Raw genomic sequence first — 16,665 nt, 5'->3', positions numbered from 1 at the left:
GATTAACACTACATTATTGTAGCAAACATTTGCTCCGTTTTTAGGAATGTGGGTGAAAGGCGTGTATGTGTGAAGAATTTGTGACTTGTGTAAAAATTTTGGTTTATCCATTTATGAATGCATCCACTATATGCTTGGTTGAATTTGTATATTATATATAAATATATTTTTTAAAAATATATATAAATATTAAGACATAAAATACCATCTCTTAAAATAATTGCAGAACCAGATTTATTTTATGCACACATTTCTTATTGTTGATAATCTTGTAATTTCCAAATTCAATAATCGTTCAGAAAACGTGCACTAATGGATATAAAATCTACCAAATAAAACTAGTAAATTGCCAATAACTTCTCACAGTTTAAAATAACATTCTTGGCTTCTAACTAAATTACATGATTTGTTTGAAAATAACCCTCCAGATTACTGTCAATACAATCATTAAACATCAACACATTTTTATATTAGTGGAATATACACTGTAAAATTGTGTGATGTATTTTTCTTGATTTGTTTGGAATAAAAAAATTGAAGAAGCTAGTTTTTGCCACTGAATAATAAAATAAAAGTGACTATATTGGTGCCATCTGTATAATATTACCAGCGGGGGGATTTTTTCGGGTGATGAAAGCTTGCCACTAGAATGTTCTACGCATGCTCTGTGTGAAAGCGTGTTTTGGTGTCAAGCGGTGCTGCTAGGCTAGCCGGGCCAGCTAGCAATTTTGCAAGTCATGGTGGGCCATTCAATGAGGAAAGGCTGGAGAATGATATATCGGGCAACACTGTGGAAGTTTTAATGAAACAGGACTTGGTTACTGTTCTTAGGTGGGAGTGGACCTTTGGGCATGAAGACACAGTTGCATATTCTTCACGCGTAAGTATTAAATCGAAATGTTTTCAATTAACTAATGCGTAAGCCGATACATGGATTGCAGTGATTCATGGCATGAGCTAACGTTAGCGGGCACATAGATGAATAATTAGTATATATGGGTGAATGACTGGATACAGTAGTGTATCTTGTTTAAGTTACTTTTCAAAGTAGTTGAATGCTTAAGGTAGTTAGCAGCAAACTAGCTTACAAGGCTAGCACAGCGTAGGCTTTGAGTTCCAATAGCAGTTTAGCATTTTCTTCAAACCCCACCCATGCCTCTTTTCTATTGGCCGGCAATAGCTGGAGTCATGTGTCGTCACCGCACTTGAGGCCTGTGAATGGCTGTACAATCTGTCAATCGTATTTTCACCACTTGTTGCTAGGGAGATTGTTTGATGCTAGCCACAGCGGAAGTAGGTAGTCCTAAAATACCAACAGAGGTACCTGTCACTTTTTAGGGTAAACAGAGATGCAAGTTAAGTAGCTAATGTTGTGACACGTCATGTGATTGCTACTTTATGTTATGTAACAAGGTGATTATACATGTGTAATAGCAGCCGGGTCTCAAAACACAAGGTAGCTAACAGCTAACGTCATAAGGACGAAGATAGGCGCAACTGTACGAGAGGAGGGAGGTACCCTGCCTGCCACCTAACGTTGTCGTTCTTGCGTGTGTTAGCCAGCCCAGCGAGCTTTCTCGACTCTGTCATTCACCTTCAGCAGCACCCTCAAGAAGTAGTTGTCCTGTCAACGGTGGGGTGATGCCTAAAGCTTGTGTTCATCGTCTCCGGTCTGTTGAATTTCCAAGAACAAAAAGGCATTGCGCGGTGCGAGTCGACATCACTTCTCTAGTCTTGGGAGGATGGAGTGGTTGCCGTGGGCTAGCAAGTCCTGATTTTTATTTTTTTCCATTAACATGTGCTTAATGCAAATGTAGGTAGGTAAGACTTGCGTGCCTTATGGCTGAAAGCAGCGTGATTGTCATGTTGAACTAATGTAGTTTGCAGTAGAGCAATAAATTGTCATTTCTCACTTTTGTCAGGAATGGGAAGATGACAACCTTATGAAGAACAAAGCTTTGAGCACAAACTGGACTCTCTCAGAGTGGAAACCCCATCTTGGATCTTATATGCCTTTTAAACATTCAGAATCCTGTTGAAGACCCTTTCCCCTCACTATCTTTAACCACTTTTTATGTTCATGTATCTATCTCCGTCTTCTAGTGCAAGTACAGAAGTATTGATCCAAGGTAGTTGGTTCCGCTTTTGTTTTTATTTTTTACTTTCACCTTTTGTTCCTTTGTAAAGAAATGCTTTACCTGAAAAAGTACTTCACAGAGGGCCTGATTCAGTTCACCATCCTTCTGAGTCTCATTGGGGTGCGGGTGGACCTTGACACCTATCTAAGCAATCAGCTGCCCCCTCTGAGAGAGATCATCCTGGGCCCTAGCTCAGCCTACACCCAGACACAGTTTCACAACCTGCGCAACACGCTGGACGGCTATGGCATCCATCCAAAGAGTGTGGACCTCGACCATTTCTTCACCACTCGGCGGCTGCTGAACCAGGTGCGCCAGCTGGATCGCCTCTCTGTGCCCAGTACCGAGCTCAACACCTGGCTAGTGCATCGTGACTCTGAGACTGTGGTGTCCGCCAGCAGCCAGTCCAGCCCCAGCATCACCCTGGACAATGGGGCCGGCTTAGAGGACGTTAACAACCCTGACGCTACCCCGGCCATGAGGGGAGGAAGTGGAGCACCTGAATCCACGTACAACCTGAACGCAGCGGATAGCAGCCTGGGAGCTGTGGCCCCAGAGGGCAACCAGGAGCAGGGCAGCAGGGATGGCAATGACGACCTCACCAAAGAGGTACTGCTGCATCTTGTTTCTGCCTTCACTCTGCTAACACCTGGGGAGCATCTGTCAAAAGGAGGCGGCAAACACCTCCTTTTGACAGTTGCTTGTTGTTCACCTGCCATGTCACAAATTCATGGGGCGAGCAGGATTTTTTGTATTTATGTTAAAATAAACCCAGCAGTTGAGAAATATTTGATTGGATGTAAATGTAAATAACTAATTTAGTGGTAAACTAATCTTCCAAGTAGCAATCGATAATAAGTAAATGATATATTCAGAAAAAAAATTATTATAAATTTTGTACACTTAAAATACCTTAAGACAACTTAATCAATTAATCCTACCTAATATAAGAGTCAGCATCAGTTTCATAAACATTTGGGGTATGGCAGCATAAAACACACGAGTATACTGTATTCCAAAAAATGTAAACATATATGCTGAGATGGGTTTACCGTTATCATTCATGGTCCACCGCACAAATGAGAAAAATAACTTATTATTATTTTTTAGATTATTTTCTAGATTTATTTGTTACATTTTAAACAAAATTTCTATGTATGATAGTTCGTTGTTGTTAGTGGCCATTTTTCTATTTAGTTTATCATTTTAGTTATTTGAGAAAACTTGCACATAATGGCCATATTGATGCAGTGGAGTTAAGGGTGTAATGAACCAAGACTTCTTTCTAATCACATGATAACCACCATGTCAAAGTGTCTATGTCATGGTTGCATCATCTGACTACATAACATTTCAGATACATGATCTGCCACTTTCTCCTGCCAAAATGACCCTTGTATAATAGATATACAGCAGATGTACTGGTTTATTATCATAAATAAGTCAATTATTTCAATCATAAATAGCCCGCATATGTTGGGTTTCATTTGTGTCTTGCTACAGTACGAGTTAGATTTCAATACATTGAATGCCTACGCAATACCTGGTTATTAAAGTAACTTTTCTCTGTACAGGGCCATTTTTCAATGGTTGCTATATGTTTTTCCAGGACATTGACTTGATTGACATCCTATGGCGACAGGACATCGACCTTGGTGCAGGAAGAGAAGTGTTCAACTACAGCAACCGTCAGAAGGAGAGTGAGGAGGAGAAGCCCAGCCCACACGAGAACAAAGACGGGAATGAGGAACAAGAGAGCTGGAGAAATGGCGTAAACTTACAAGGAGCTCAGCCGGTGGACGGGGAGACAGGAGAGAGTATTCCAGAGCAGGTTTGTAGACTAAATGGATCTCGATATCCTACTGTGTTATCCAGTGGGAGGTGGTACATTTAACTGCCTTATAGCACATAAAAAGAAAATAGAAACGTGGGACCTGCACACTGGTGATAAAAGATAATTTTATCTGCTGAATATGAGTGGAGACATTTCCAGTTAGTCTCTTTTCACCGAAAATATTGTGGGTTGAAAAGTTGTGTTCATCTGTAAAATGGCTCAGTTTGAATATAAGAGTTTCATCTCATTGTTGAGTCACACCAGTCAGTGAGTTAGGCCTCAGACAGCAGAAGGATAGATCAAGCAAATCAAGCTTTAGCTGATGTAGGTGCGCTTTTAAGTTATAGTGAGCTAATGGGCTGTGTTCATGCTCATGTTATAAAGTTGAAATACTGTCGAATCACATTTATTTCATGGCTTAACATCCAAGAAAATCTTCCAGTGGACCGGAGGCCATTCAGAATCGTTAGTCCCAGTGGTGTATAAATGCATTCCTTGTGAAACTACTGATGGACACACATGCAGCACATGCAGCATATTCAGCGCTGGCATCCGTGACGTTTTTATGAATGCAGCTCAACCGATAAAGAAAACAAATGCACAAAAATGATGTTATCCTTTTTATATTGTATTAGACAGAATGGTCTGACTTGACCGCAGTAGCCGAGCAATAACTAGGCGAATACACAGAACATTTATCAACAATACAAGATTTTAATAATGCAAGAAACAAATGTGAGATTATGAAAATGTGTCTGTTTAGGACACTGAAAGCCTTTAATCAAGACACAAAACGGCAGTTGGATTCAGCAAGACTGTCTGAATGATGGATGCTTTCGCACCTAACCTGTTTGGTTAAAACAAACTCTGCATTTGCCCGTTTTATACAGTTTGTTTGGGCTGGTGTGAAAGCTGCCAATCAGACTCTGGTGCGGTCTAAACAACGGCACCAACCGCAGCGGACCGAGACCTTCTCAAGGTGTGAAAGCAAAGCAGATGAACCACAGGACTGTGTGACAGTAGATATATATTTTACAGGATACATGGTTTTAGCATGAATTCAAAGCGCTGCTACTATGAAATCCATCTGCTGATAGTGAAAACTGTTAATAGAGCGATCTCCCGATCTGTATAAGCGATGTATAGCATATATTTATGCAAAATCATTTTATAACCATGATAACAATGTGCACGTCACCATGGGAGTGCAGGGATTTTTCCTGATCAATCAAAAACTGAAGAGTTAAAACAGAGGTGTGTTGAGCTTGTGTCCTACTCCGTGTATTTTAGCAGTTCGCCAATAAAAAGTGAGTGAAACATAGCGACCACACAGTAACTATCCTCCCATAATATGCTACAAAATGCTAGAAATGTTCTTCACTATTTATGATATAAGAGGTCCAGTTGCACTCCGGACTAATAGCATGGCATGACAGGACAGTCTGCATAACTGTCCGATCAAAGAGTTACCTGTCATTCAATATGACTTCATGTTTACAGCTCTAAGTGTGTTTGCAAAGGTCAGTGTGAACACAAACCAGACCAGAACTAAAAGGCAACAATTTCTTTCATTGTTCCGGACTAAATGAACTGAACTACGGGTGTGAAAGTGCCCTAAAAGAATCAGTACTTTGACTGTATTGGTGTGTCTCTTTTTTTTGTTGTTGCCCAGCTCCCAGGCATTGGCTCACAGACTTCACTGTCTCTACAAGAATGCTTGAGGCTGTTGGAGGCCACTTTCCCTTTTGGAGAAGAATCTGAGGTAAAGAAAAAATAATAATAACATTTGTTGTTTCACATGTATTGCTAATATTGTAAAGCAAGATATTAATATATTGGTTGATGTGGAAAAAACCACAGTGAAGTTGTTACAATGTTTTTGCTTTATGTGTATGACAGTTTACAGCCCCGGTCGTCCCCCCGGAAATAGATTCCAATGAAGAAGCTCCTTCTACATCTCAGGGCCTTCCTCTGGCACCACAGCTGCCCCCGGCAGAGCCACAGTTAGACCTGGAGCAGCAGTGGCAAGACATCATGGCCATCATGGAGCTACAAGTATGTTCCTGTTTTAAAATGTATCATTTTTTAACTTGTGAGATGTATTTGTTTGTCCTGACACCATTCATATATTTGTTGTCTGGGAACTGACAGAAGTAGGTCCAAAACAAAAGCTTCTGTATATTAAAATAACAATGAAAATGTAAATGAAAAAATCCTTCTCCATTAAAAGTGTTCATCTTAGGGCAACAGCATATTTGAAAGTATAAATATTTGAAGAAAAAAAAAGCCTCTTTACTGTGTCAAAGTGTGTGTCAATTTCATCATAAAAAGAAGATAAAAATACAGATTTTGTCTCATAATCATTTAGCACAAAAATGTGCTTTATAATTTGAGAAATATATGTATATTTCCCCTAACAAAATCTTTCTGTTCAAAGGCAATGGAAGTGAACAACACTTCGCTCAACTCCAACTCCAGCAGTGTCAATGACACAAGTGGGACAACTGAGTCAAGCGTGGGAAACTTTGAACTTTCTGCTCCCTCAACACCGGTAAACCAGGATGTCAGCCTTCACCAGGCCTCCCTCCCCAGCTGCAGCCAAGACTTCCCCCAGATTTTCAATCCTCAGTTGGACTCTATTACCATCACCCCAAGAACCACCATGCCCAGACTTTCTTCCAGCAACTCCAGCAACATCAACTCCACGTTTGGAGCCACTAACCTGACCGGGATCTTTCTCCCACCACACATTAATAGTTCTAGTAACAACATTACATCCACACCTATCCTGCCCGATCCATTCAGCACCCTGCTGGAAGAGTCCATGCTCGATGAGATCAGCTTGCTGGACCTTGCCATGGAAGAGGGCTTCAGCCAGGCCCAAGCTTCCCAGTTGGAGGATGAGCTTGACTCAGATTCTGGTCTTTCCCTGGACTCCAGCCACAGCCCGGCCTCCCCAAGCAGCTCTGAGACATCCTGCTCTTCTGCAGCGTCTTCCTCTTCAACGTCTGCCACCTTCTCAGAGGAGGGAGCTGTGGGGTACAGCACCGACTCTGAGGTTGCCACTGTGGAGACAGAGGAAGGTGCTGTAGGGGGTTATCAGCCTGGATATAGTAAGCTCTGCCGTATGAGTTATCAGGACCCCACCCAGTTCCACGGGCTCCCTCAGCTCGACAGCATCAGCCACAATCATACTTACAACCTGCCGCTTTCCTCTGCGTTCTCTGAGCACCCAGAGCTCCCCATTTCAACTGGGAAGAAGACTGTCCGCGACAAACAGCATTCAAAGCTTCAACCTCATCAGGACTTGCACGACAAGCACGCAAGCCGCGATGAACGCCGAGCCCGGGCCATGAAAATCCCCTTCTCCAACGAAAAGATCATCAACCTGCCTGTTGAAGAATTCAACGAGCTTCTAGCCAAGCACCACCTGAGTGAAGCCCAGCTAGCCCTCATCCGCGACATCCGCAGGCGCGGCAAGAACAAGATGGCGGCCCAGAACTGCCGCAAGCGCAAGCTGGACACCATCATAAACCTGGAGCAGGGCGTCCAAGACCTGAGGCGCAACAAGGCCCGTCTGCTGAAGGAGAAGATGGAGTTCATTCGTTCCCTCCGGCAGATGAAGCAGAAGATGCAAAGTCTGTACCAAGAGGTGTTCACTCAGCTACGGGATGAGGAGGGCCGGCCCTATCCTCCCAGTGAGTACTCGCTCCAATACAGCGCTGATGGCAGCGTGCTGATCATGCCCCGCGGCGTGACAACTGCTGAGCAGAACCGAAAGCCCGAGAAAAAACAAAAAGACAAAAAGAAGTGAGGGGGGAAAGTGAGTTTATTCTATAACTTTGCTAAATCAATAAGAAAGATTTCTGCAGATGCAAGAGAGATGTCCTTTTTTCCTTTAAGAAGATTCTGGTGAGTAGAAAAATGGCATTGTTGACTACTCTTCCTGCATTAGTTTCTCCCTTTTCATTCTGTTCCTACATTTTTTTCCTGGAAACAACTTTGAAGCAGAAGTAGCTCTTCGTTTGAGTACTGATATTTCATTATTTAGACGGGGGGAAAACAAAAAGCAAGGAGATGAGGGATATAAAAGGACATAAAATGAGCTATTAGAAAAATTTTAGCCGCTCTTGATCCTTTTGCACCAAACCACTGAGGATGGAGAAGATTTGTAGGGTGAAACAAGGGACTGGTATCGAGAAAAGTGGGAGTAAAAGAACACTGTCAACAAGAATGGTTGGAATACCTATGCACAGAAGGTTTTAAAGGATTGTCAGATCACACCCCACCCTGGAGACTTAGTGATTTTTATAGTCACTGTTTAAGTTGCAAATCTTCAGGCAAAGAACAGCATCTATGGTTGTGAGAGTTTAGATACCAAAGGCTACAGGAAGTTCATCTTTTTAGGATGCCATTAACACCTATACTAACCAAAGGTATGGTGCACATCACGTGATCTGGATACATCTTAAATGCTCAAACATTGCACTCTAATTCTGTAGGTTTGTATCGCAAACTCCAGTTTTCGAGTCAATTTGTCGATTGCATCTAAGTTTAGAAGGCCCTAAAGAGTTTGATGCGTGCAAGGAGGATGTTGAGACAAGAAAGAGTCAGAGGCTGAGTGTTCCCGGGCTGGCCACTGCTAAAAGAGGCCTGGAGGTGAAGTCCTTCAAGGGGAGCTGATGGATGTTTTAAGGAGGAGGCACACTGCATTGCTAAATGTATCAACTTCCTTATAAATTATACATAGCACTGTAATTTGTCTTTAAAAGGCTTGGCTATATGCATTTTGCCGTGTCTGTTGCTGTTCCTTCGCTGCAGGTTTAAATACGGGAGCTGCGTTTAGGAAGGCTCTTATTAACTGTTCATAATCTGTAGTATAAGCAAGGTTATAGGTCTAGCCACATCAGCTTTCTGTAAAAGTCTACACCCTCTTTGTTGATTTGAAAACTTCACACAGGGCCTGTAATCATATAAGGAATTCAAGATACTGTGATGGGCCAGGAGCGCCAGAGAGTACTGTATGATTACCATCGACTCCGGGCTGTCACAGATCAAAGTTATGGATTATTTGTTTTTTCTTTCCTCTTGGATGCCTCGTTTTAAGCGTTAACTTTAAACAGGCTCAGTTGTCGCTGTGGTGTAGCGATATCCCTTTTAAGTTACTAATTTGCCAACGTTACCCAACTGAAAGCCACTGGAGGCAATTTTTTAACTGCTGTAAAGCCGAGGTGTTGGCTTGAATATTATGAGTCCTGTTTTGAAGTTTTTGTGTCGATAACAAAGTGAGCCAAATTGTTAACGTGAGATAAAAGCTATTTGAATGCGTGAAATGACGGTGTGTGTTTTGGCCACTTTGATTTGAATGCCTTTATTTCACAATCTCATTATCTTCACTTAAAATGTTTTGAGAACTGAAGAAAAATGTTCTCAAAGTAGAAGTGCTATTACTTGTCTATTTGAATGAAGTTTGTCAGTATATGTTACATTGCCCTCTTTTAAAAAGATAAAATAGGTCAGTTGTTGCAGCTGAGATAGCGGTTAGGCTAGAATAATTACAAGAGGCTGAACAGAACTCACAACATTAAGATGATGTCCAAAAAATAGTTTTGAAAGGAGAACTGTTTCATTAAATGTGATATTCGGGCATGAAACTCTGGTTAACATTCACTTCAGTGTAACCCAGTGCGACACCAACTATTTAGTACTGCTACTACTTAGTGCACTTTTTTGTCTGTCTCGTTATGTAAATATTTTCATGTTTGTGTTTGTCATGATTTATGTAGTTTGTCAGATGTCTCCATAACAGTCTCACCCTCTGCTTTGAGTTTGGATGTAGTTCCCTCTGTTTTGAGATATTTGCTGGCAATCAAGAATTGTTTTTATTGATTAATAAAGTGTTTTTATTTTCACCCATGACTCTTGTGTTCTAGTTGTCATGAATGGTATATGTTATACTGTGCAACAGGGGCTTGGTCCAAAAGCAGGTTTTGTAAGTTATCTAGATAAGTTTGGGGTTTTACGTCAGTCCATGTTTCAGACTTTGGGGGGCTCCAGCTTTAAATTCGCAAAGTTATCCAGATAACTCAGAAAACCTGCTTCTTGGAAAGAACCCCCAGGACCATGAACAACTGAGTAATAGAGCTACAACGATTAATCAATTAGTCGATGGACATAAAATGAATGGGCAACTATTTTGATAACCGATCGTTTGTCATTTCTGAAGCAAGAAATACCAAACATTTGATGGTTCCAGGTTCAAATGTGAGAATTTGCTGCTTGTCCTAGTCTTGCATTAGAATACATTTTTCACTGTTTTCTGATGTTTTACAGACCAAGCGATTAATCGCTAATGAAACTAATCACTAGTTGCAGGCTTACTAGGTAATAATCCTGTTATATTAAAAGTGACACCAGCATGAAACAGCACAGTAACAAAAAGTGGTTTATTCTCCAAAACCGACAAGCAAGACTTGTTCATGAAAAACACTACAAAGATTACCAATGACTAAATTAATCACTGAAAAGGGTTTATAATCATACACCAAACAAGTCCTAAGGAAACAGTTAAGATGAACACAGTTTTGCTGTCAAAAGCACCAATGAATCCTAGTAAAAAAAAAAATTGGCACACTAATGAAATAAAAACATCACCTCACTGATACATTGTCATAGCAAGACGACTGAGCACTGGACCAAATGTTATGTGAAAATGATTCTTTAGTAGGCGAGCAGTTTTCTTAAAACTGATACTGAAAATTAACACTGCGTTGTACGTTTCAGTTGGGTTTTGTCAAGCAAACCTGAAGCATATATACAGTTAGATTATACCCAGATAAAAGTAGAATCAAATGAGTGATACTACACCGAAAGACGAACAAGTCCAATGGTGTCTTGCTTGTCTCTGCCACCCCCCCCTGGCCCAAATCCCCTGTCGAAATGAAGTTCAAAACTACAGTTTCTTTCTTTTCCCCTGCCCCTTCGCCCTGTGTTAGTTTTTGTCGTCTTTTTTCTCGTCTTCGGTGGGATATGAGTGCCAAGTAAGTCTCTCTTCATAAAAAGAGATGACCACCTGCGGACACTTCACATTGGCCTCCTTCGCCGGCACCAGGTCCGCTTCATCCGAATTTTTCCTGTACAAACAGAAAACAACAAAAACCGAATTAAACTGACTTGCATTTTGGCACACGCAGACAAATATTTAATGACACATTTTAAATCCCCAACAGAGAGACAGTTATTCCAGTTTCAACAGCTGCCCAGCAGTTACTGTGCTATATGGCGCATACAAACCATTTCATGAGGAACATGAGTTCTCCTGTGGAATCTGTGGCACCAATAATCCTTTCTGGATCCAGCCCTCGAGCAAAGCCCCTTAGCTTCTCTGTCTGAGGATCAAACAACAAAATACAACTTCAATCGAGCACAAAACTAAATTTGAGCATAAATATTAACTACCTACAGTATGTCAAGGTTCCTATCTGAATTTAAAACCAATCGACACGTCACGAAAACACGGGGCTTTGCTGTACAAACAGAAAATGTTTGAAGATTTCATGTTTACGAACGCAGCCGTAGAAATCTGAGATCCAAACGCTCATCAGCACAAAAGGAATGCAGGTAAACAATGCGGCCTCTTTGCATATGTTGCAGCTGAATCCAAATGTCCATCCTCCAGACGTCAGGCATACATACTGTGACATGCTTCACATCACTTTTTAAAAATATTCTTTTATTGCATCTTAGTGTCATATTTTTTATTCTACATATTTGTAGGGCGGCAAATAATTATTTTCATTGTCGATTAATCTGACGACTATTTTCTCAATTAATCGTTTTATCAAAATGTCAGAAAATAGTGAAAAATGCCCGTTGTAATTTCCCACAGCCTAAGGAGATGTCTTTAAGTGTCTTGTCTGACCAACAGTCCAAAACCAAAAAATATTCAGCTTACTCTCATGCCAAATGTTTGGCAATGACTAAAATTATTATTCAGTGATCACAATGGTTGCAGATTAATTTTCTGTCCATCAACTAATCCATTCATCGAGTTATCTTTTCAGTTCTGCATTTATTTCATTCATTTGTGCAATATTTTTAAAGTAAATATCGTTGTTGTCTTGTGTCGACGACTTTAAAAAATTGTAGCGTCGCGTCTGTATTGCAATGAGTTGTGGGTAATTCAATCAGCGCAGTCTGATGAAGTCTGCACCCCAAGCAGAAAGTCCACATGAGCCCCCTTGAGGACTTGATGAGTTGTGGATTTGAAGTCCGGACATTTGGGATTCAGCCTGAGAGTCGCCTGGTGGTGGATGCGTGACCGCACAGAGGGTATCCTGCATGCGGAGGACAGACGCGGGGCCTGTAATTGGTTGATCCCAAAGTAAGGCACTGTTGAAGTGGACACCTGACTCTCCGCATGGTTCGGCGAACAGCACCCTGCCTTACCACGAGCAACTGTGATCAGAGCCTGTGATGTGGTTTTCCATGACAAAAGGTTGCTTTCCTTGATGAGGTTTAAGGTTTGCCTAAACTACAATGAACACCTGGCACCTGCAACTCTTCGTCTAACCAACTCACTGTGGCTTGTTTGGGGTTTACCATTCTTTCCTGGCAATATTTTGAACTGCTCTGCCCACAAAAAATGCAGGAAAATGTTTTATCTCATGCTGTGTATATCAGAAGAGTTTAATTTTGTGTCTCTGCCTTTTCTTTTGTTCTTCCACAAGCAAATGGGCTGACAACACCAGAGCAAAGCAAAGAAGAAAATAAACAAAACTTAACAGTGCCAGTTGCAACTTTTTATTAGACACATTTTTACATATTACACATATTATTACTGATGAAACTGTTTAATCTAAATCCCAGCGGTGTCTAAATATTAGACTGCTTTGTTTTGTCAGACTACTGACTAGTTGTGTCCTCGTGCAGGTGTAAAACATACATGCATGTTGGTGGTCAGCTGGCCGTAGCCTATGTGGTGTGTTACACTGCAACTTTTAACAGAAGACATGACACGAACAGAAGATATGTTTCAGTCTATGCCAGTTGTTTGAGGTTGGCTTGGTGGGTCAGGACCCTTAGTACAATAGGGCATCTGGCAATTATGCATACTGAGCCCAGCACTTAGTATTTCTACAGCTTAAGACTATGAAATGGAATCTAAAAACCAATGTTTGTCACAATCTTTGCCAAATCAAAAGAAGATAAAGATCTTGTAACATAACGTGTTCCTGTACATACATTTGTTATAGAACTACTAACAATCAACGCAACAGAAATCGCACAACTTATCATATCACTAAGTATGACACCACTTTTTTTTTTGTCAGGTAAGTTGATATAATTTGTTTTCAACCAGTGGATTATTATTACTATGATATTAATGTATTTAGGAGTCAGGGCAGTAAAGAACACTAATGCTGCGTTCTGTGCGAACAGATAGATAGATCGACCGAAAACAAAGGATTGGGACTTACGTCATCTTTTTTCTTCTTTGTTTTACTTTCGTCTCCTTCTGCATCCCCGGCCGCCTTCCTCTTTCCATCGTGTGCCGTTTTCTGGGACTGCAGAAATTCGGCAATCAAATCTGGACAGTCCAGGTTGTCTTCTGGCTCCCACGTGTTATCTTCACTGCAGACACAAGTCCAAAAAAATATACAGGATTTATGCGTTTAATTAATAATTTAGTCACCTGTTGAATATGCCGCTATATCATTGTTTTCTCGGTTATAACTTGAATGCAATCTCTGAGTTAGAGGACTGCATAAATAAGATAACGACAAGAAAAGGCAGAGTGGATGATTTGACATATGCAGCAACAGCTCCGCCCAAAACACTCACTTAGAGAATCCTTTCCACTTGAGAAGATACTCTACTCTCCCTTTCACCACCCGCCGATTCAGGACCTTTTCCACCACGTATTCTTCCTCCTCCTCCTCTTCCTCTGGCACATCATCTGGCTTCTTGTCCTTCTTCTCAGGTGAAGTCATTTTGCTCTCTGATGGGTTGGACACTGGAGTAATGAGCAGATAGTTACTGATCCTGAAGACACCCACCCTCTAATGGCTGCTGAGCCTTGAAACTGAAAACTCTTATTGGCTGCAGGTGTTAATATTCAGTTTGTTGGACATGTGTTACTTTGTCTATTTCACAAATGGATGGTAAATCATTCTGCTAAGTGCAGTTTAAAGTGGGCTACAAACATTTACAAAGCCACTTTGACAACATACATTACTTTATTCATTCCTTGTCCCTTGACACACACCTTACCGCACAAGGACAAGTGACACAGAGAAATTGATGTTAGAAAATAATGATATATGAAACCTTCTGTAACAGTGGGACCATCGTTAGGGGATTCTGTAGTCAGGCTCATACTCATCAGGTAGACCTGGGGACCAGCAGGTTCCTGGTCAACGTCAAGATTGTTGCATGATGGAAGCAAGCCGGAATCAATGTGGTAGAGAGGAGAAAACAGCATTGGAGAATGGGATTTATTGAAAAGATACATGGGTAACAATGTGAGGCGATGTAGATGTTTACATATTTTTAAAAACCCGTTACGTGTATGTCCCAGTTATGGATTTCTAATTTAAAAAGACTGCCTAATCTGCATTGCCTAAAGTTACCCATGTACCATCACCTCGTGATATGGCGTAAACTCACTGGATCTCTTAGGGGTGGGGGGGCAGTGTTACAGGTAGTGTCAAGTAAAAGTCCTGCATTCAAAATCTTAAGCAAAAGTACGAAAGTATTCTTGTCAAAATATACTTAAAGTACCAAAAGTAAAAGTACTCATTTTGCAGAATGGCCCATTTCAGAATAATTTACATTACATCACTGGATTATAATTATTGATGCATTAATGTTGCAGCTGTTAAAGGTGGGGCTCATTTCGACTACTTTACATGCTGCCGGGTATCTTAAACCATAATAATACAGCATAGTTTATTAGCTGACTTATATTTTGTATTAATAATCTGAATCTGCAAAGTAAGTAGTAATTAAAGTTATCAAAAATGGAGTAAATACCTCAAAACTGCACTTAAGTACAGTACTTGAGTAAATGTACTTTATGTTGTTACTTTCCACCACTGCAAGTGTATTTTAGTTGGAGCGCAAAAACATGGCCCTGACCGAATGCGTTATTGATCACCTTCAACGAGATAATTGCAAAGGGTAGCTACCTCAATATTTATCACCTCACTCATCAATAACACAGAGGTGGCGGACCTGCCAGCATCAACGGTGCACAGGAGCTCTGCAACACCTGGCGGCGGCTTATCGCAATTTAACGTTAGTGTGGAAATACAGAGCGGATGACGATATAACACAGGCTTTTACCTATTTTAAATTAGCACTGTCGTGATGTAAAACACACCACGTGTCCTCAATTTAAGGGGATTTTTGTTGCTAAGGTTAGCAAGCAAAGAGAAGAAGCCCCCCCACACGACAAAGCCTCGAAGGGACCCCCAGTTTGCAGCTAGCTGGTCTCCTCCATATTGCTTTCGCGTTAGCAACTAATGTAACACAATCATTATAATCTGTCGATTATAATGATTATTTACGGTCACACATGATGCGAAACGCGTCTCCTAACTAGACACCAGCGCTAGTTTTCATCCCCATTGAACATTTGCACAATAACGGCTAGCTATCGTTAAGACTCGTGCACAATCAAACGTTACCGAAAAAAGAAAAAAAAAAAAAACACACACGTTTGGAGGGGGAGGGAAGATAAAAATTAAACTCACCGATGATTTACAATAAAATAAAATAAAATAAAATTCCACCCGAACCGAAATAATACAACACGATAGCCGTTGTCTCGCAGTTATATAGTGATAACGTCGCTGTTTGTCTTGATTTGTTGTCAAAATCAAAATACAGAGCCGCTAGCTTGACTACAGTCAAACGGATCGTTTCCGCCCCTTCGTCTGGTATGAGAGAAGAAGAAAACGTCCCCTGGTCCGCTGGAGCGCGTCATAAAGCATCTGGATTTACTCATCGGTTAACAGGAGCCAGGCGTGCTGCGTGCATGTGATTTATAGATCTGCGACTGCGGAGCGTAAGCAAACGGCGGACTGGATCAATGGACAGGCCCCTGCGCGGAGGATAGATACAGTAGATACACATAGGTAGATAAACAGAGGGCTTTATTGATCCCGCTGAATTCTGCTATCACGCGCTATAATCCCTTAAAATACCTTTAATTAATCCTTAATGTGACCCTTAAAATACACGCACCAAACAGCTTAATCTACATTATTGTATTGGAGCCAGAGATCCCTTCATTTGTCCATTCATTTGAATGGGCGAAAAGTAAGTGGATTAGTACATGATTTAGCCCCTTTAATACACACATTATGTGAAATATGTGGCAACTATTGACAAAATATAAGGTTTTTATTAAGGTTGGGATTTTGGTTTATGTCAGGGGTCAGAAATATTTTAATATTTTAAGAGATTTTTTATTCAGTATTTGGGTATTTAACAGGTTTACCCCAGATGTGGGGTAAATAAAAAGACTGTGATATATTAAGGGGTTTTAATGGGTTTTCTGGACGAATTAAGGGGTTTTTGAAAGCCCCTTAGATTAAAAAAAAAATAACATCATAGGTACCCCTTTATTTCAACCTTCAGGTGTAAAAGCAGGGATTCACCCATCTATTAATTTGGGGTTAATTAATG

The 16,665-nt window shown here is 40.9% G+C and overlaps 2 protein-coding genes across 6 annotated transcripts; one reads left to right on the top strand and one right to left on the bottom strand.

The window, feature by feature from the left end:
• Window positions 1–650: 650 nt before the first annotated feature.
• nfe2l1b (nuclear factor, erythroid 2-like 1b) lies at window positions 651–9,891 on the top strand. Of its 3 annotated transcripts, none has more exons than XM_044180008.1 (6): window positions 651–880; window positions 1,923–2,747; window positions 3,748–3,969; window positions 5,645–5,734; window positions 5,872–6,027; window positions 6,410–9,891. In XM_044180008.1, exons 2-6 carry the CDS (start codon window positions 2,190–2,192, stop codon window positions 7,784–7,786), a joined length of 2,403 nt encoding a protein of 800 aa, XP_044035943.1. In that variant the 5' UTR covers window positions 651–880; window positions 1,923–2,189; the 3' UTR covers window positions 7,787–9,891. The 3 variants fall into 3 exon arrangements, with proteins under 3 accessions (XP_044035943.1, XP_044035945.1, XP_044035944.1); XM_044180010.1 differs by lacking the exon at window positions 651–880 and adding an exon at window positions 1,250–1,813; XM_044180009.1 differs by lacking the exon at window positions 651–880 and adding an exon at window positions 1,250–1,817.
• Window positions 9,892–10,403: 512 nt separating this feature from the next.
• Window positions 10,404–15,964, bottom strand: cbx1b (chromobox homolog 1b (HP1 beta homolog Drosophila)). 3 transcript variants are annotated; one of them, XM_044180107.1, is made up of 6 exons: window positions 15,729–15,964; window positions 14,302–14,383; window positions 13,816–13,987; window positions 13,452–13,605; window positions 11,266–11,360; window positions 10,404–11,105 (listed from the first exon to the last, which is right to left on the bottom strand). In XM_044180107.1, the coding sequence occupies exons 2-6, from the start codon at window positions 14,354–14,356 to the stop codon at window positions 10,964–10,966; spliced, it is 618 nt and encodes a 205-aa protein (XP_044036042.1). In that variant the 5' UTR covers window positions 14,357–14,383; window positions 15,729–15,964; the 3' UTR covers window positions 10,404–10,963. The 3 variants fall into 3 exon arrangements, with proteins under 3 accessions (XP_044036042.1, XP_044036041.1, XP_044036043.1); XM_044180106.1 differs by lacking the exon at window positions 15,729–15,964 and adding an exon at window positions 15,162–15,669; XM_044180108.1 differs by lacking the exon at window positions 14,302–14,383.
• Window positions 15,965–16,665: the final 701 nt, after the last annotated feature.

Source organism: Siniperca chuatsi, linkage group LG20 (genome assembly GCF_020085105.1).
Source record: "Siniperca chuatsi isolate FFG_IHB_CAS linkage group LG20, ASM2008510v1, whole genome shotgun sequence".
NCBI lineage: Eukaryota > Metazoa > Chordata > Actinopteri > Centrarchiformes > Sinipercidae > Siniperca > Siniperca chuatsi.
Note: the sequence above shows the minus strand (reverse complement) of the source record. Positions and strands in the feature narration are given on the sequence as shown.